This window comes from Pyrus communis, chromosome 1 (genome assembly GCF_963583255.1).
Source record: "Pyrus communis chromosome 1, drPyrComm1.1, whole genome shotgun sequence".
NCBI lineage: Eukaryota > Viridiplantae > Streptophyta > Magnoliopsida > Rosales > Rosaceae > Pyrus > Pyrus communis.
In genome coordinates, this window is record NC_084803.1 from 4,539,810 (window position 1) to 4,558,373 (window position 18,564).

General features: G+C 37.2%; 3 protein-coding genes and 2 long non-coding RNA genes across 5 annotated transcripts; 4 read left to right on the top strand and 1 right to left on the bottom strand.

Annotated features, from left to right (window-relative positions):
* The first annotated feature begins 456 nt into the window (after positions 1-456).
* Positions 457-2,909, top strand: LOC137726212 (probable carbohydrate esterase At4g34215). Its single transcript, XM_068465136.1, has 2 exons — positions 457-1,100; positions 2,451-2,909. The coding sequence occupies exons 1-2, from the start codon at positions 477-479 to the stop codon at positions 2,733-2,735; spliced, it is 909 nt and encodes a 302-aa protein (XP_068321237.1). The 5' UTR covers positions 457-476; the 3' UTR covers positions 2,736-2,909.
* A 1,724-nt stretch (positions 2,910-4,633) lies between these two features.
* Positions 4,634-5,957, top strand: LOC137714439 (probable carbohydrate esterase At4g34215). Its single transcript, XM_068453661.1, has 2 exons — positions 4,634-5,412; positions 5,919-5,957. Exons 1-2 carry the CDS (start codon positions 4,828-4,830, stop codon positions 5,955-5,957), a joined length of 624 nt encoding a protein of 207 aa, XP_068309762.1. The 5' UTR covers positions 4,634-4,827.
* A 311-nt stretch (positions 5,958-6,268) lies between these two features.
* LOC137714997 (uncharacterized) lies at positions 6,269-10,319 on the top strand. The gene is made up of 4 exons (XR_011065498.1): positions 6,269-6,522; positions 6,628-6,742; positions 9,413-9,485; positions 9,939-10,319. It is a non-coding gene; the product is annotated as an uncharacterized lncRNA (long non-coding RNA).
* Positions 10,320-12,256: 1,937 nt separating this feature from the next.
* On the top strand, positions 12,257-13,789 carry LOC137715394 (uncharacterized). Its single transcript, XR_011065565.1, has 2 exons — positions 12,257-13,233; positions 13,343-13,789. It is a non-coding gene; the product is annotated as an uncharacterized lncRNA (long non-coding RNA).
* Positions 13,790-15,312: 1,523 nt separating this feature from the next.
* LOC137741175 (probable isoaspartyl peptidase/L-asparaginase 2) lies at positions 15,313-18,030 on the bottom strand. The gene is made up of 4 exons (XM_068480987.1): positions 17,778-18,030; positions 16,973-17,206; positions 16,107-16,193; positions 15,313-16,010 (listed from the first exon to the last, which is right to left on the bottom strand). Exons 1-4 carry the CDS (start codon positions 17,937-17,939, stop codon positions 15,516-15,518), a joined length of 978 nt encoding a protein of 325 aa, XP_068337088.1. The 5' UTR covers positions 17,940-18,030; the 3' UTR covers positions 15,313-15,515.
* Between the last annotated feature and the right edge of the window lie 534 nt (positions 18,031-18,564).

An 18,564-nucleotide genomic window follows, 5' to 3' on the forward strand; every position in this document is an offset into this window, starting at 1 on the left:
TGGTAAGTGACACTGTCATTTATTGAAGCATGATAGGTCATTTTCTATTGTCGTACATAACACGTTATTCCATTACGATTATTTGATTGATCCAATTTGCAATTGTCAAATTTAGGCTTGGACACTGTTTGTACTCAAATTTGGGAGCGAGCAGACATCCCAATACAGATCTCACGAATGAAAATTCTGTATTTTCTTTTGTTACTTCAAATTTCCTTAATTTAATGACCATTAGCTTAGTCAACCAAGGTTCTGATAGGCATTATCTGACAATTATTTGACGATTTAGATCTTCAGCTTAATATTTCCAAATCCCAAATGATTATTTGAGAGAAAGTTAAATATGAGTTTAGAGTAAGATACCTTCCTCAACTGAAGAATCATTGGACATAAAAAAATTAAAAAAGCAAGACTCTTTGCTCTCAAAATGCCTTCAAACTTAAGGGAAAGGAGAACCCACAATTTCCTGTCCCACAATGCTGCTTTTCGTGTTGGTCTTGTCCCTTGTGGCTCAAGCCTGCTCAGCACCGACAACTGCCCAACAACCAAACCAAAAAACAGATCAACATGTCAAAAGCATATTCATCCTGGCCGGACAGAGCAACATGGCAGGTCGAGGTGGTGTGGTTAACGACACCACCACAGGCATCATCACCTGGGACGGTGTCGTGCCGCCAAAGTGCCGCCCCAACCCGTCAGTCTTCCGGCTCGACGCAAATCTCAGGTGGGTTAAAGCACGCGAGCCTCTCCACGCCGACATCGACGTAGGGAAGACCAATGGGATTGGACCCGGTATGGCTTTTGCCAATGCGGTTTTGGCCAATCACTCTAGTACGGTTGGCCGGATTGGGTTAGTCCCTTGTGCGATCGGTGGGACTAACATAACCCAGTGGGCACGAGGCTCTTTTCTGTACAACCAGATGATCGGGAGGGCCAAGGTTTCGTTGCAGAATGGTGGTTCGATCAGAGCACTTCTGTGGTATCAGGGCGAGAGCGATACAGCTCGTAGAGAAGACGCTCGGTCTTACAAAAACAGATTGGAAACTTTTTTGGGGGATGTACGTTTGGATCTGCAATCTCCTGATCTCCCAATAATCCAGGTACGATTATTTAGGTTTTTTTTTTTTTTTTTTTTGAAGAACAATAGTATTTACACTATAAGTTGGGAGAGTAAGCCTTATAATGAATCAACTATGAGCTTCGAATTCGTCTTTGCCGAAAATTAAACTTAAGTTATCTGACTTACAAGTAAAAAGGAATGCCACTATAACGTAGTACTAAATGACATTTAGTATTGTTAATTAATTACTCAGTTTTTGTTTAGTATTGTTAATGACATTTAGTACTAACGATAAACTACTCATAGCGGTATTTGAATATAAGAGAATGAACACACTTCCCTAACTAATTAACTAGCGTAACTTACATTTACATTAGTACTTTTTTTTTTTTTTTTTCTAGAAAACCTTAACTAGAAATTTTTTATTGAATCAGAAAAATGAAGTTATACCTAGTCAAGGATATTAACATTGGCCCTCACAAAAAAAATAATAAAATGAAATTCAAGAAAAGATGGGGACTTAAATCCCTCTTAAGAAAATAAATAAAAATACGAGGAGAAAACCTCTCTAAAGAAAAATCTATTAGGTCTAAACTTCAAAACAAGTTGCAAAGCACCAATAGCATAGATTAGGAAATAAAGAAAAAACACACATCATGATGAAGGACAAACATGTGAATCAGAATGCATAGTCAAGTCAAGAAAATCTGAATGTTAAAAACAAATTGCTGGCAGAAGAGAGTCATGCCAAACCTAGACATGCCCATATTATTAAACTTTTCGATAACCACGCTTACATTAAAACTTAATTTCATTCTTTTAGCTCTTTGCCTTAGCTTTAGTCCTTGATCTTGTTAATCCAAATTAAGCAAAAGCAGTATTTCCTAATTCCTATATGATGTAACGTTGTTAGCTAGGTTTAGATATTTATAAAATGTAACAAGTTGTTGAAGTCGGTATCACTGTTAACTAATTTATTTACAAGTTTGGACGATTCCTATGAAAACCTAGTGCAACTTGGCATTTCTTAATTGAAATAGTAAAATTTCTAAATCAAGGGATTTCATTTCACATCTAAGCTCAGAGTTGGAATGGAGACAAGGAATTGATGGGCAAATTGTTTCTTTTCATCTCGAGGTCCTACCCTAATATATATGAAAACAAAAACTATCCAATTAATAATGTCGTTTGATAATTGACTTAATGAATTGAAATGCAATGCGTTCAATCTCTATGCTTCTGAAAAAAGAACGTACGTCTTACAGAAAGAAGCTCTAGTCAAATAACATATTACTTATATATCTAATGATGGACTAATTAGTTGGATGATATTGGTTGATCTGCAAGTCTAAAATGAACAGTGTGTGATGTGTTTTGGTTATATATATAGGTGGCTCTAGCATCTGGGGAAGAAGCAAGTCTGATAGAGATAGTGAGAGAAGCCCAGCTGGGAGTCGACTTTCTAAACGTGAGAACCGTCGACGCGAAAGGTCTTCCGTTGGAACCTGATGGCTTACACCTCACCACCCCTGCCCAGGTTCAACTTGGGAAAATGTTGGCTGATGCATATCTTCAATTCCTGCCCAGCGCCATAAGTCATGCTCCAGTAACATATCCTAATTATATTTTCCATTTTCTACTTTATTTGGTATTGAAAGTTCTCACCACGAGCTAGCTAATTTGTTACTTCCTTTATTCAGTGTTCACAAATCCAAATGTATTTAGAGTAATGGCCAAGCTACTATCCTAATTGATACGGTTTTAGGACCCTTGTGCTTCAAGCATTAGAATTGTAAGAATTCATCGATCACGACGAAAAAGTATGAAGAACTCAAATCCAAAAGGCCCAACGATTCATTAAACCGAGTCGATTGGGAGCCTAGGTGATCTCCTTTCCCTGCTCTGAGTCTGCTCAAGGACCAGCTTTGAGATTGACAAGAACACAGCCCATATGTCCAAATACCCAATTAAATTCAATCCAAATTTAAATAGACCCAACAGTTTGTTTCTCTCTCATGTATGTTGGAACTTGGAACTCTAGTTGGACTTAACCTTTTTTTTTTTTTTTAAGTATAACGGTATATTTTACGTTATAAGGAGGGAGAGTTCGGTTAAGTCACACAATAGGCAATCTAATTTGATATCAAATTCGCCATCCACGAGATTCGAACCTAAAACCTCTCACTTACAAGTAAAGAGGAATACTACGAGACCGTAGTACTGAATGACTTATAACAACGATAAATACAACGTGAAATAATTAGAATTAATGAGTTATTATGAAGATAAAATAAACACGGCCCTTATTTAGAGGACATACATGTTGGAGTGGTGGGAAACATTGTTAATCACATTTACATTGTGAACGTGGATATAACAGTTGCTAACCAACTTTTTATGATTGGTGGGAATTGGTTATAGTTTGTATCTATATAGGAAGGGTCCTGCTCACATGAAAAATATACGTTCTATTCGAAAAACTAGCTCTAGCACTAGTAGAAGGATCACACTTAATAGAACATCGTTCTTTTTCTGACTTCTTCAACTCATACTCTAAACTCTAAATCTATATGTTATTATACTAGAAATTGTATAAGAATTGTTATAATTGGATTTATTGGATTGTTTCATCAACGGTGTTGGGTTAGAATGACTTTTTGACTCTGCGTCAGTGATTCCCTTATTATTTATTAGTCAACAACTAATTATGTGCATGAAGTATCCTAGATATCTAATTGCATAGTGAGGTATGCGTAATCTAATTAGATCCAATCAGATTATGCAGCAAATACTAGGTATCTGTCCATCAAATTCCATTACAGGTATGTGGATTGGTAACAGTGGCTTATTAGCTCACCTAACAAGGTGAAATGAGCTCTTCTTATTGCAGTTTTAGGACATCTTAGAGACCAAGCCTAATTGTTTTGCTTTGTCTTCTTTGGGTCAGAATCTACCTACCGGTTGTTGGAGTAAACTTGGAAATAGCAATGTCGTTGGGACAATTTGACATATTGTTCTTACAAGATATAACCAATGTGGAAAAAACAGGATATTGCCTACTGGGGAAATGCTGAATTGACGAGGAACAATGATATAACCAAGGATACCAACCTCCTTATTACCTTATGAACAACAAATACTTTTTTTTTTTTTGAAATATTGTTAATCACAAGTAGAATTGGTGGACGAGTAATGCTATGTATACTCATCATATTTTTCATACTACAATTGAATCACCCGTCTAATAAAAGTAAGACCTATCAATACATGTGTCTTATCTCTATTAGAAAAATGATACAAATGTGATATGAAAAATGAGATGAGAATAACATTTTTATCAGTGGACACTAAATACATATTAACAATTTAGTGCCTATTTTATTGTTTGTTTAGTACTCCATAATTTGATATTCGATTAAAATTTACAACCAATTATTCCATTTGTGCATGTCATTTTTCTAAAATAGTATTTGGTTTTATATCTAAATTTCCTTACAACTTGGAATAGATGTTATAAAACATGGAAAATAATCCAATTGTCAGTATGCTACAGAAACAAATCCACTGCTATAGTTTCACCACCACTGCCACCTTGGGCAGTAGATAGAAACCCTAAAAGCCAAAAAAAAAAAAAAGCACAGTATCAACCACGAGTAATAATTACAGCGTGAAGCCCTGAGCAGAAATTAACAATTACTCTGCTGCTCGTCGTCCCAAGTAAAGTGAGACAAAAAACAAACCACATTGGCCATTGCAAAAATCAAATCATGGGCATGTCCAAATGGTTTTTGTTTCTCTATGTTTTACTATTAACCCAATTCAATGGGGCTGCTTCCGTTGCCAGGAACATCTTCATCCTAGCAGGTCAGAGCAACATGGCTGGGCGCGGGGGCGTCAGCCGCGGCAAATGGGACGGGAACGTCCCAACCGAGTGCAGTCCCAACCCATCAATCCTCCGGCTTAGTGCACCGCTCATATGGGAGCAAGCACACGAGCCGCTCCACGCCGACATCGACCTGGGAAAGACGTGTGGGATTGGGCCGGGCATGGCATTTGCCAATGAGGTCCTCCGAGCCAAGGGGTCGGGATTTGGGGAAGTGGGTCTGGTTCCTTGCGCCGTAGGCGGGACTAGAATTGGCGAGTGGGGTAAAGGGACTCGGTTGTATGGTGAGTTGGTGAGACGAGCCCGCGAGTCGGTCAGGGGCGGAGGAGTTATCCGGGCGCTTTTGTGGTTTCAGGGAGAAAGTGACACCGTGAGAAAGGAGGAAGCTGACGGGTATAAAGGGAAATTCGAGAAGCTTGTTTTGGACCTGCGTTCTGATCTTCATCTCCCTAACCTTCATGTCATCCAGGTTTGCTGCACTGCTCTTATTTTGTTTGTAATCCCAATTCATTATGGACTAGCAATCTTGTTCTCATAGAAAGTGCTTTTGTTTCGACTTTCTTTTACTAAAAGTGTTTTTGATTTAAGCATGTCGAAAAACCTTGCGATACTTAAGAAGTGTGGTTCTACCTATGAAACAAAAGGTGGGATTATAACTGGGTTTTTCATAACATACCTGTTATTGCACATGATATTAACATATAAATATTTGTTACTTAGTTAATACATATATTTTTGTTTTCAGAGTTCGATACTTTAAATGTTTCTCACTAGTGTCAATTGTTAGCGAAATTACACTAATTAGTCATTTAAAATTTTAAAAAACTGAGACTATTTTTTATGTTAAACATTGTCCAAAGCATTTTAATTATCATATTATGCTTTTAATCATTCCTAAAGAACGGTTTTATAGGAATACACATGAAAATACTCGATGTGCCTAGTAACTAAGGGTTTGAATTATTGTGGTTGCAGGTGGCACTGGCATCTGGAGAAGGCAAATTTCACTACTAGAATTATGCCCATTACACACCATTTTTTGCCCACCCTTTGCAATTGGTGGTCATAGATATAAAGTTGCTACTCTTACTATTATTTGGTGGCTTTACAATGAGATGCCACTGATATCAGTGGCCTAAAAAAATCAGCCACCAATATTGGTGTCTGTTAACTAACTTTATTTCTTAAAAATACTTTTTTGTGCATTTGTGATTAACTGGGCACCAATACAATTTATTGAACACCAATAAAACAAATAAAAAAAAACCATTAAACCTCTCTCCCCTTCACAAAAGTCCAACTCCTCCCCTTCATTCCCTCCGCTCGCTTCCCCTTTCATTCTCTCTCTCCTACCTCCCATATACTCTTCTCTTTCATGCAGCAGTGGCTCCGTCCTCCCGTCACCAACGAGCGTCAAACTATACCTTCAGAATCCTCTTCCCTTCCTCTTTCCAACCCTCAAGTTAGTTTCTCCAAATTTGTAGCCGAATTTTCTCAATTTCAGATCTAAGAAACGGTGACCATAGGTATTCCGGCCAATTTCCAGCAAAGTCTGCCTGAATTGGACCTCAACCAAGAGGTAAAAATGATCCTCTCCTCATGGGTGTTCCCTAGTGTAAGTGATTTTTTTTGGATCAATTCTAGATTTCAAATTTTAATTCCACTTTCTGTATGCATGTTGAAGATTGGGGACAAGGAAGGTGAATCAAGGTTGTTTCCAACCTGGGCCGAGAAGAATGGAAGCCTTGGAAGGTTGTGGGTGAAACTAAGGTGAAGAGGGTTCTTCTAAAAAAATTAAGGTGAACATGGTGATTTTCTCCTTAACCACAACTATCACATTTTATCTCTTGCTTGGAATTTTTTTTTAAATTCCCAGGATCTGCAGTTGCAATATTTTTGATGGACAAATTAAAAAAGAAGCAACTGCTTTTATAAAGCTTTTGTAGTCTCACGGTAAATATATCATTATATATACTAAAACCCAGTTGGGTTCCAGCACTGTTCAGCAATAGTAAAAGGGCGGAAATGCCCCTGATTTTTTAGCTTGCTTAGCCGTTTTGCTGCTGCTTTGCACAGTTAAATATCTGTTATGCCCCTGATTGCCACGCGTTGATCATCCTTTGTCTGTGTGGTTTGATTCCGTCATAGCGAATGGACGACGTTTCCCTTCTAGCCCACGCGTCCATCATCGATGGCCCTTCCAGTTCGACTTCTTCCCAATTTCGCTTCTCTCGCCGTTCTCACCTTTTGGGTATTTTGGAACCTAGGTTTTTTTCTCTCCCGCATCGCCGTCTTACTTGCTGTTTAGCGTTGCCATCTTTCTCCAGATCGGCAGGCCGATGGAACCCGGCGAGGTCAGCATGTACTTCTATGTAATTACCGCCTGTGATCTCAGCCATGCTCGCGCCGCCGTCAATTTCGTTGTTTTGTTCAGGTTCGCACATTCAATCTCATTATTTGCATGTTTTATTTAATATTCATGCAATTAATTGTGCTTTGGATTAGTGTGGAAGTTGATATGTTTGATTTTCTGCATGTACTTTATTTTTTCTATTTTCTTTCAGAAATTAATTTACTTTTCCTTGGAAATCGTTGAGCTGTTAGAAGTTTTTTGCCTTTTTTCTTAATTTGATCGAAATCCATTTCTTACCCACATAACCTAGAGTCTCCTGGTGAGTTTTTCGTCTTTCTTAGTGTGTCTGAATTTTTTAATTCCGTTGTTATGGCCTTTGTTTTCCTCAGAGAAGAGATGTTGATGGTGCATGAGAGCAGTACCTTGGGTTGGAGCACTCTGATAAAGCTCCTAAGAGCGCTCACGCAACAAATCAAGTAAGTGCTGTTGTAAATAGGTTGTTTTCGATTTACAGATGGATTTTGTGTTTAAATTTTCTTTTTATAATTTTAGAGCATGCATGTATTATCAGTTGCTAGATGTCATGATCAATCCCTGTATTATATGTGAAATAAAAAAAGAAGGAACACTCTATAACTCTAATCAGATGTCCACTGAAAAGAAGACAAATCACATTATAGACCAATACGTGTTAAAATTATGTTGAAATAAAAAGATGAATAGAATGTTTCTGATAGAGATTACCCATGATAACAAAATGGTCAGGCAGAGTCATTTAATGGTTGTCAAGGTTGGATCTTTGTCTTAGTGAATAACAGTACATCCTATATCAGGGAAAAACACTAAGATCTGATACACTATCAATTTCATTTGACAGGAGAAATAAAAGCTTTAGAAGTCACTCCTTTTTTTTTTTTTTCTTTCTTTTCATGTTTCAGTTTGTTTTTCAAATCAGTTGTCAATGCTATTTGCTTTTTACTAACATATGTTTTTTGTTTTTAATAGTATACGAACATAAAAAAAAGCCTCCAAACCTCCAAAGACAGTAGCAAGATCTTTGTTGATGGTAAGCTATTATTCTCTGATATCTGTTTCTTTTTGTTTATTTCACATATGTGGCTATTTATTGAAATTTGATTTGCCAAGAACTGGAGATGGTCTCGATTTTAAGGTTAAAATTGAATCATCCATGATTTTAAAATAATGGTATTTTTATTAAACCTAATCTTTCTGAGCATGGTTAGGAAGTTATGAAAAAAGTAGAAAGGATGTTCCCTTGATGATTGTTCAGAGAAGAATTCTGGTGATAGTTCATAGAAAGTAAAGGTTTATGTTTTTTTTTTAAATTCCAGTTGGAATGTGTTGCAATAATATCAGTCTTTGTGAGATCAAATGAATAACACCTACCTTTTTGCCTCTTTCTACATGTTTTATACAGTTTCAAAACCCGCAGCACCGCGCGGGCAAGCTTGCTAGTTAGCACTAGAAAGTGAGGAAATCCACTTTCTTTGGTCAAGTTGGATTCTTTACTATGACTACCATTTTTATCTCTAAACAAATTTTTAATGGTATGTATGATATAAAAGGGTAAATTTAACTATTTTGGTTTCTTTTTTTTCACGCTTTGGTGCCTCGAGTTTTAATTTTTCATAGCTGTGTTGAGTTTTTTTCCAGTTACAATTCGGGAGCCATTGGCAACTTCTAAGGGACCAAAATTGTTTTCAAGTCAAAATACAGGAACCAAATCGTAACTAGACTAGGAGATTACATTACCAAAGTAGGAAAGTTTTGTCTTGATTCATAGTTTGACAACATAATATGTATGTAGGATGTTGTTTTAGAATCGCTTGGTAAGTGTTAAATACATCCTATAACATGATTGACTAACAAGCATGGTCGTTCAGATATACATGCAATTGAGATCACTGACTAAATCAGATTTCTTTTATATTGAAGCAAATCTTGCCTATTGGGTGTTTGTGAAAATTCCCCAGAGAGTTAGAAACAAGGATATGATGCAAATCTGAATGTAGGCTGTTTTGGTATGTGTGTGTACGTATAGGTGTGTTATATTGATATGACATGCTGCCTAATTTATCTATTTTTGGATTGCTAGATCAAAGAAGGAAGTTCAATTTATCAAGGATCAAGGTTTGGACTGCTAGACAGCGCGTCGCCTTCGGTTTGAGGTATGGAATTAGTCTCGTGCTTGCAATCTGGCCGCTTACGTGTTTAAATTTATGGTTTATCAATATGCTCAAGATTTGGTTAGCAGGTAGTTATGCAAACAAATTAAAGTTCCTTTAAGCATATGGTTGGTAGTCTTGGTGCCCTTCAGATTTGTGTAAAAATCTAGAGCCATCTGCATGGTCCTATGCTAATGAGCTGCAAGTAAAACTTCAGTAACAATGTGTTTTTGTATTTCTTTCTAGCGATCAGCTCTTTGTGCTCGAAATTTGGCGATCAGGACTTGCCTTTGATTTTTTTTTAGTGCAGCAGAGTTTTGCATCGATTTTTTCATCTTCTTCCAGATTTCTGTTCCTTTTTTCTTTTTTTTTATTTTTTATATTGTTTTGGGATATGTGAATGTAATTTTTTGAGTATTTCTTTGCTTCAATTCTCTCTAATATTTTGATGTTTAGTTTGAACTCCCATCGCAGCATCATCATCATCATCTGCTCTTGCTGCTGCTGCCTTTGACTGGTATTTCCCTATTTGCTGCCCAAACAACAGTCCTCTCAGATACTACTTGCTCTTAGATACTACTTGCTTGGAGTACCATATACCTATATAGTAGTTTGAAAGCTGACCTGGTTTGAAGAAACCTAGCTCAAACATCCCACCTGGAGAGACAATGGTTTGATCGCCAAAGAGAGATTGGCATGACATGATTAAGCTCTTTGGAAACAGAGTCTTCAAACACTTTTCAAAGTTTGAGTCCCAACATTTGTTCAAAATTGTATTAAAGATCAGTTATGCAAATTTGTAGTATATTCTTATATCAAAGATCTTACAATTTGTTTCCTCACAAAAAAAAAAAAAAAAAAAAAAAAAAGGAAATATTCCTATTCAAATCTGGGTGCCCACACAGGGCATCCTCTTTTTTTAATATTATTTTGCAATTTTGCCACTGATGTGAATAAGGGTGGCACTGCAGGAAAGGCACCAATGAAATATTGGTAGTCATTGTTACAATAGAGTCCTCTACATAGGCCACACTCTCTAATTTAGTGGGTGCTTGGTGGGCATAGAGGTTTGCCACCAATGTGAGTGGCAACACTTGACAATAGCCACTAAATGAAAAGGGTGGCTGATAGCCAAATTTCTAGTAGTGTTTGTAGACGTAGTAAGGAAAGGTCAGCTGGATGTCAAGTTACCAAATGTGAAATGTGTTGATGCCAAAGGATTGCGTCTCAAAGAAGATGGCCTCCACCTTACTACGTTATCTGAAGTCCACTTGGGGATCAAGCTTGCTCGTTCCTTACTTGATTCTTATGGCCACCATCTTTGATCAAAACCAACCCTAAATATCCAATCAAATTGTGAGATTCTGAGAGCTGAGATGTACCCCATACCTTGGAAACTCGTTCGAATTATAGAATCCTTTGTTTTGGTCGTTACTGTGTACACAGTTTTGGGTTAGTCTTTAAAATTTCCAACAACAAAATAAAAATATATCAATCCAGTTTGAATGAAGCAAATACTCGCAGTAGGTAGAGTGGTTCTACACACACTCAACTTGAGTGTCTAGAAACAGTAACTGGGTATCCAAAAAATCATCCGTAGTGAGTTTAGTGACCTAGTTGAGCCTTGCAAGAATAGTTTATGTTAGACCATCTCCAAGATAAGCTCTAAATTTTGGTTAAACTAGCACGTGAAAGGTGTTAAAATTTATTTTAGCTATTCAGTTTAACTGTTCGTCTTCAACAATTTTCTTTTAATTAAGAAACTTTAAATATTTTATAATTAACAATTTAAACTCAACCCAACACCCTTCTCTATTTCTTCCTTCTTTTCCTTGATCAAGGATTCACCCTTAAGTTTTATTATTTTTCTAATATTTAGCAAGTGAATAGTTACTCTCTAAATTTAAAGAGTGATTGTTCATTTTGCATTAATAGATAGCCTTTTACAACATCATTTGGAGATGAATTTTTTAAAAGGAAAACTAATGAAAATGGCTTGAAAACTTTGAGTTTTAACGATAAAGACAAAATAAAGGGTAAAGTGAATAGTACCAGGATTGACTTTTTAGTGTAAAAAGTCAATCCTTAAATTTCTCAAAATGTTACTAAAATAATACTTTTAGTTAATTTTTTAATAATATTCTTTTATTAAAATGTTACTAAAATAATACTACGACGCAGCTTAAAAAAAATATTTGGAAGATTATTTTAAAAAGAGAAGTGGAAGACTTATTCCTTAAATTTCTCAAAGCTCACAACTTCATCAACACTACTACCCAACAAACTCCTAGATCACAAAAAGTTATATATGAAGGATTAGAAATGCCTCACATATGATTTTGCAATGCTCATACGATGCATTTTCTAATTCCTCTTGTCTACTTTTTTGTAATCCATTTCTTTTTTATTTTACCGAAATACCCTTCAATGTGAAAATTGCTCAGCCAAACACACCCTAAACTACCTATGTCTCATCGAATTCCCTTCCGTCTCCTAGTGTAGATAGAGGCAGCTAGACTAGTTGAGTCACTAATTGCTTTTAGCCCTTGGGTTCTTGGGGACATATCACAGGTGCAAGACTTCCATTGGTTTTATGATTTGACAAAAATTCATGGTGGATTTAGCCACAATGACCTACACAATGAGATACGTGGACACAAAACGAACAGCTCACATGATACGTGCTCGGCCCTGGTGCCCCTTATTTCTACACTATAGCTTGTCCTCGACGAATCAACTATATCTATCATCCATGCCTTGCCCGCCTGATCATTTTCTATTTGGAGATGCAAGTTTCAGAGTTGTCTAAGTTTATTTTCTTTTGTACCACTATGTTTAATATTTATTTGGATTTTTTAAAGTAATATTTATTTGGATTAATTGTAGTAACTTTATGTTTTGTTTTGAATTGTGTTTTTGCTAGGGAGGTGAAGAAACAAACGAGCAAGGAGCAGTGGAGATCAAAGTAAAGACAGTAGATTATCGATCGCCGGCAGGGGAAGACAAACAGCCCAAGAAGGAGAAGGTTGAGGTGGTTCATGAGATTCGAGATGGAGGAGGTAGTGACTTTGTTGATCTTGATGCAACAGCTGCAGTTGCACATACCCTCAAGTCAGCCAAGGATGCCATTTCTGGAAGTGACAAATATAAGATCACCAAATGAGTGAGACCATTAGATATGAGAATATGTAACATGTGCATGTTCTTTGTTTGATGGGATCCGGAGGTGATCCCAGTCCATTTATCGATTACACTAACCTTTTTTGTGACAATCACAAAATCCTCCTAATGTCTGCAGAAGGATTAAAAGGGGTACCTATAAGCCATCCCAAATCCCTTCCCTCTCCTAGTGCAGAAAGAGGGAACTAGATGACTCATTGACAATTGAGGTCGAGAGCTTTTCAAAGTTGTGTTATGTCCAAATTGAAATTATAGCAGCCGGCCGGTGCAATATTTCCCCTGGCCCATATATTCGTATGCTTTTCAGAAAATATATTGTGAGCCTCCGTTACAATGTCCTGCTTACCGACATTACTAAAATAAAAAAAGCATAGGAAATATGTGCTGACCTGCTACACTATGAGATACGTGGACACGAAACGTACGGCTCACATGATACGTGTCAGTTCCTGGTAGGCCTTCTCCTAACCATACTATATATGTACTGGTTTGGCCAACTAATTTTGTATAATTTGTAAGTGGAAGTTTTAGAATTGTCTGAGTTGAATTTTGCGAAATGAATACTTCGAAAGTAAAGAATTTTATTCTTCCTTTTATTTGTGCTATATGTTTTGTTAGTGTTTGGATTAATTGTAGTAATTCTGGTTTTTTAATATTAAGAGTAACTGTTAATTTTGCAGGGATCAACCGGAGAAACAAACGAGGATGTCAAGGTGCAGACAGTAGATTACCGATCCCCAGCGGGAGAAGACAAAGAAGCGAAGAAGGAGGACGTTGGAAGTGGTTCATGAGATTCGAGACGGCGGAGCAAAGAGTGAGGGCGTTCACCCTTTTGCAGGTGCAGCTGCTGCCGTAGCAAACACCATTCAATCAGCAAAGGATGCCATCTCAGGCGGTGCCAAAAAAATCCAAAGATGATAAGACCGCTGAATAAGTGAGAGCAGCTGGTGCATGATGACATGATATTATGTAACGTTTGTTTGTTTTTGGAAGTAAATAAAAACTGTATTACGAAATGGAGTTCAAGTGCATGTATATTTGTATTTCTTTGTTCTTGCTTAGTTAGGCACGTTGTCTGTTCCATATGACATGATAAGACCTGGTGACCTATATGGTTTTCTTTTATAGCAATTTTTTTTTAGAAATTATGCATCAAATACTATTGTTCCACCAATGACCATTTACATTAAATTCAACTATCAAATATGTGTCGACATTGAGTATTTGTAGGTACTCAAGAAAAATTGACGTAAATGGACTTGTTAAGTGGTTGTTTTCTCTATATTGCAACGATATTTAGACGAACACCCTACACCTAAACGTGTATTGGCCATGTCCTACCTGATGTTGAACGTTTGGCTAAGTTTCCAACAATATCAATGCAATATGCGAAATTAATTACGGCAGTCAAAAGCCGTGTCCCCAAACAATTGGAAGTATGCTGATGTTACAAATGGGCAGTCATATGAAATAATACAAGACCAAATTTTTTTGGAAGATTGACATGATTATGCAACACAAGTTATTAGGCAAATCAATTATCTCTACTGCTCCAGTAAAGATGGCATAAGCGTTTGCCCAATTCAATTGCTTCACATCCTCACTGATGTTGTGCCCTCCATACTGCCAATGGCCCACCTCCTTTTTATTTAAAATCCACCTCGAGAGTTTGACAAAATAATTTACAATTCATAATTGTATGATTGCATTCCTTAAGATAAAACACCACCATGCTACACGAATAGGTATTTTAAGTTTGAGAAAATATAAGTGTTAACCGTTTAGACCGTCTCTTTGAAACCTTTAACACTATTTGGAGATTCCAATGTGATAAGAGGACAAAAGCCACAAACGTAAGAGTGTTGACTCTCAAGTTTTAACTTCTTCCACCAGAGTCTGCAGGAGACGAGTTTGGGCCACTTAACTAGACCCTACTTTTACCTCAGTGCCATCTAGTCTATGGTTCTCACACATGCGGTGTTGTGCATGTGGTAATTGATGCGTCTCTCTGAAATCTTTACACGTTAATAAGTCGAATAGTAATTTCTTCCCAAGAGCATCTATAAAAGCTCAAGAAAAATCCAGCCAAGCTATGCCCAACTAACCATTGTCCAAAGGACCAAATTATTCCCAAATTGTCCCAACGTTTTGTTTGATCGGGTCCCAAATTGTCCCAATTTAAGTTTGTTGTGTATGGATGGATATCTAGTACAATCAACATGGGCCAGCAATGGATCCCTTTGTGCCTTTTCATTTTCTTCACATGAGGAATTCAGGCCAACTTGTTTGAGGTACTCCTATAACCTTATCAGGCTATGGTATCAAACATGTCATGAGTCACAATCAGCAATCTGACAAACACAAACCGTCGGCACGTTCACCATAAAAAGTGGCTACAAGAATCTGAATTCATTTGGCTACTTGTGACAACAAGAGTTTTCGGATACCCTACCTAAAATTAGTTACATTTATTTCATCCAATAGACAGCTAATAAGGTGTAGTACTAGAGATTACGAAAAGTTGTGTCATGCCAGTTCATCAGGACAGTACGTATGCCGCCCATCCTTTATTCCCAAATTGTAATTCTGTCTTCGTAAACTAGAATGATCTAGAATATATGTTGTGGTCTTTTGAAAAAATAAACGGAGATTATGAAAATGCTCTGGCTTTTTATTCAATGATAGTCGAAAAATACATGCCAATTCAACTAAAAATTACACCTAATGAAAGGCATGCATTTCTTCTATTAGCCTACACAAACATCAAAGGCAAAGCCTAGATACAGATCATTTAGTATCTAAGGCCCCGAACAAAGCAAACCCAGAAAGATTTTTCACTTTCAAAGTCCCTCTCTACTCCCAAATCCCAACCTCCATGAACCCATCCTCAGTGGCACACCCCCTAAACATCCCCATACAATTAAACCCATAAGCTACTTCACCTTTGCTAGACACAGCTATGAGTCCGGCCTTGCCATCATCAAGCCTCTCTTTGATCACAAAATCCACTGCATCTTGTAGGCCTAGGCCCTTGTACTCCATCACTGCTGCCACCTCACGCGCGAGTGTCCCGCGTATGATTGCCTCGCCCTCACCCGTGCACGAGACCCCAGAAAGGTCACACGCGTAGGTACCGGCACCAATGAGTGGCGAGTCACCGATTCGGCCAGTCATTTTGTTCATTAGCCCACCGGTGGATGTAGCTGCAGCGCAACGCCCTTGGTTATCCACCACCACACAACCAACGGTCTCAGGTGCGTAAACGCTAATGGGGAGCCCGTTCATGTGCAACGGACTCTCCACACCTGCACTGCAGCTCTCCGATCCTAACGGAATTCTGTAATCAAACTGAACGTCACCAAAATTAATTAATATATGACACAAAACGTACTAAGTACTTAGTCCATTAATTAATTACCACTGATGAAATCAAAATATACTTACCAAGATTGTGTTGGCCTCCTTTGCCAATTTGAGCATCCCCACATTTTCCTCTGTGATGAAATACTCATTGTCCACGAGCTCAACGCCCTAAAATATCACACAAAACCCCATTCAGATTCCACACAAAAATAATATATAAAAACGAGATCTTTGTCCAGAAAAATAAATACAAAATAGTAACAAAAAAATATATGAAACCGTACTATTATTACTATTAAATTGCCAAATTTCGACATCTATTAAAATAATATTTAATTATACGTGTGGCACTATAAACAGTAAGGTTGAATCTTTGCACCGCACCTCCTGAAAAAAATAATATATAAAAACGAGACCTTTGTCCAGAAAAATAAATACAAAATAGTAACAAAAAAATATATGAAACAGTACTATTATTACTATTAAATTGCCAAATTTCGACATCTGTTAAAATAATATTTAATTATACGTGTGGCACTATAAACAGTAAGGTGGAATCTTTGCCCTAGATTCATGCACCTCCTGAAAAAGACAGGAGTTTATACTTTTATTTTCTTATTTTTTAGTAAGGATTTATTTATTTATTTATTTACAGAATTCAAAGTGGATTTTGATTCTTCATTTGGGTATTAAATATTATTATGGACAATGAAAGGGACTAGGATTGTCGGTGCCCTTCATGTCTTCTCGATCACGGTTAAGTCATGTTAACATTTTATATTATTTCTTTTATAGAGATAATAAGATAAAAATAAATAGTAATATAAAATGTTGACATGGTGTAACCGTAACCACATAAACAAAAAAAAACAAGAAAGGGCATCGGAAGTGGAAGGACATACAATCCTTGTCCCAATGAAAGGGGTGAAAGTGAAAGCATAACAAACCTGTTGTCGGGCGAAGTCTTCGGCGCCGGAGAAGGCGAGGTAGGAGTGAGGTGATTTGTCCATGACGAGGCGGGCGAGTGAAACGGGATTCTTAACCGTAGTTAATCCCGAAACGGCGCCGCATCGTCTTTTGGGTCCATCCATGATGCTGGCTTCCATCTCAACCGTCCCTTTCGCTGTGAGAGCTGATCCACGGCCAGAGTTGAAGAAAGGATCGGTTTCCAATTCCCTAACCTATTTTTAGACAACATAACAAATCACAAACATTTATAATAAAAGAAATATTTTGTAAAAATAAAAAATAAAAAAAGGTTTTGAGGAGTTTAAACTAGTAAGAAGATTCCAGCATGCATGATGCAGCGCCAGCTTAGGTTAAAAAATAATGGAGTGGTCCAAAATACCCCATGCAAACTAAAAACTCGGAAAACATAACAGGAAAGTTTTCAATGTGTTTGGAAAATCATTCAGGTTTGTTTGGTCATAGATATGGGATTAAATCACCAGTGAAAGATTAAAGTACCATTTTAATATGAAAAATGATAAATCAAAGGGATTAAAATCGATAATAATAACAATACGATATAAAATGCATATGCAAATTAGGTCAATTAAGTTTAAGTTTGATCTCATATTCATAGATTAGGATAGTTCAGAATATCGTCTTGTGATTTGACGAAAGAAAAATGTAAGTTAGACCATCTTTTTAGACTATGTTTTTGTAGATCACATCCATCGAACTCATAACGAAAACATGAATAACATTTTGTAGGGGTTGGCAATGTAGAGGGGGAGGAAGGAGACGTACGACAAGCTCGACAACATCAATGGCGGCTAGATCGGAGCGGAGAGCAGAGATGCCGAGATTGAGGCAGCGGGTGAGGAGTTGTTTGGCCTGCTCTTGACGCTCCATGGGGAGATTCGGGTCGACACCCGCGCCGCCGTGAACTGCAATTGCCCAACCACCCATATTTCTGCCTCTCTCTCTCTCTCTCTCTGTCGCTCTCTGGACTTGCTTTGTTGTGACCCTAGATCTCTTTCTCTTTTGCTTTCTTTGTGTTGTGGCTACGAAATGCCTTGGGGGGATTTTATAGGCGTGGCGGATTCCAAATGCCCCTTGAGTCGGATCTTAAAATTTTAATTTAATTAGATTGGGCCGTGCTGATTCCAAGACTCGGCCCATATATAAAAAATGAAAACTAATAAAAAATATTTGAAAATTTTAAATTTTAACGATAAGCATAAAATAAAGGGTAAATTGAATAGTATCATGATTGATTTTTTAGTATAAAAATATGATTTTTCGTTAAAGTGAACAGTACTTGGAGTTTTTCATTAAAGTTCTCTATATAAAACTGGATCGGATATATTAAATTTATATTCACTATTTTCGTTTAATTTTATTTATATTTCTTGATTAAAAATTAGGATTCCTCTGCATGGCATTTGTGTTTGTGCCCCACTTGTTGCGGGAGGTTATTCTGGTGCGAGCTGTGTCCAACAGGAAAGAGGGGACGCACGAAACTCCAAAGGGCGTCGATTCGTGTTTCACTTTTAATAACCCTTCATTTTTAGGGTCTTGCTTATTTTTTGGG

What these genes read in the sequence shown, in the direction of transcription:
- LOC137726212 (XM_068465136.1), top strand. Translation starts at nt 477, where the DNA reads ATGCTGCTTTTCGTGTTGGTCTTGTCCCTTGTGGCTCAAGCCTGCTCA. An exon ending in CTGATCTCCCAATAATCCAG is followed by an intron (nt 1,101 to 2,450) that starts GTACGATTATTT and finishes TTATATATATAG; the next exon opens with GTGGCTCTAGCATCTGGGGA.
- LOC137714439 (XM_068453661.1), top strand. Translation starts at nt 4,828, where the DNA reads ATGGGCATGTCCAAATGGTTTTTGTTTCTCTATGTTTTACTATTAACC. An exon ending in CTAACCTTCATGTCATCCAG is followed by an intron (nt 5,413 to 5,918) that starts GTTTGCTGCACT and finishes TTGTGGTTGCAG; the next exon opens with GTGGCACTGGCATCTGGAGA.
- LOC137741175 (XM_068480987.1), bottom strand. Translation starts at nt 17,939, where the DNA reads ATGGGTGGTTGGGCAATTGCAGTTCACGGCGGCGCGGGTGTCGACCCG. An exon ending in TTGATGTTGTCGAGCTTGTC is followed by an intron (nt 17,207 to 17,777) that starts GTACGTCTCCTT and finishes GTCTAAAAATAG; the next exon opens with GTTAGGGAATTGGAAACCGA. An exon ending in AGGAGGCCAACACAATCTTG is followed by an intron (nt 16,011 to 16,106) that starts GTAAGTATATTT and finishes GGTGACGTTCAG; the next exon opens with TTTGATTACAGAATTCCGTT.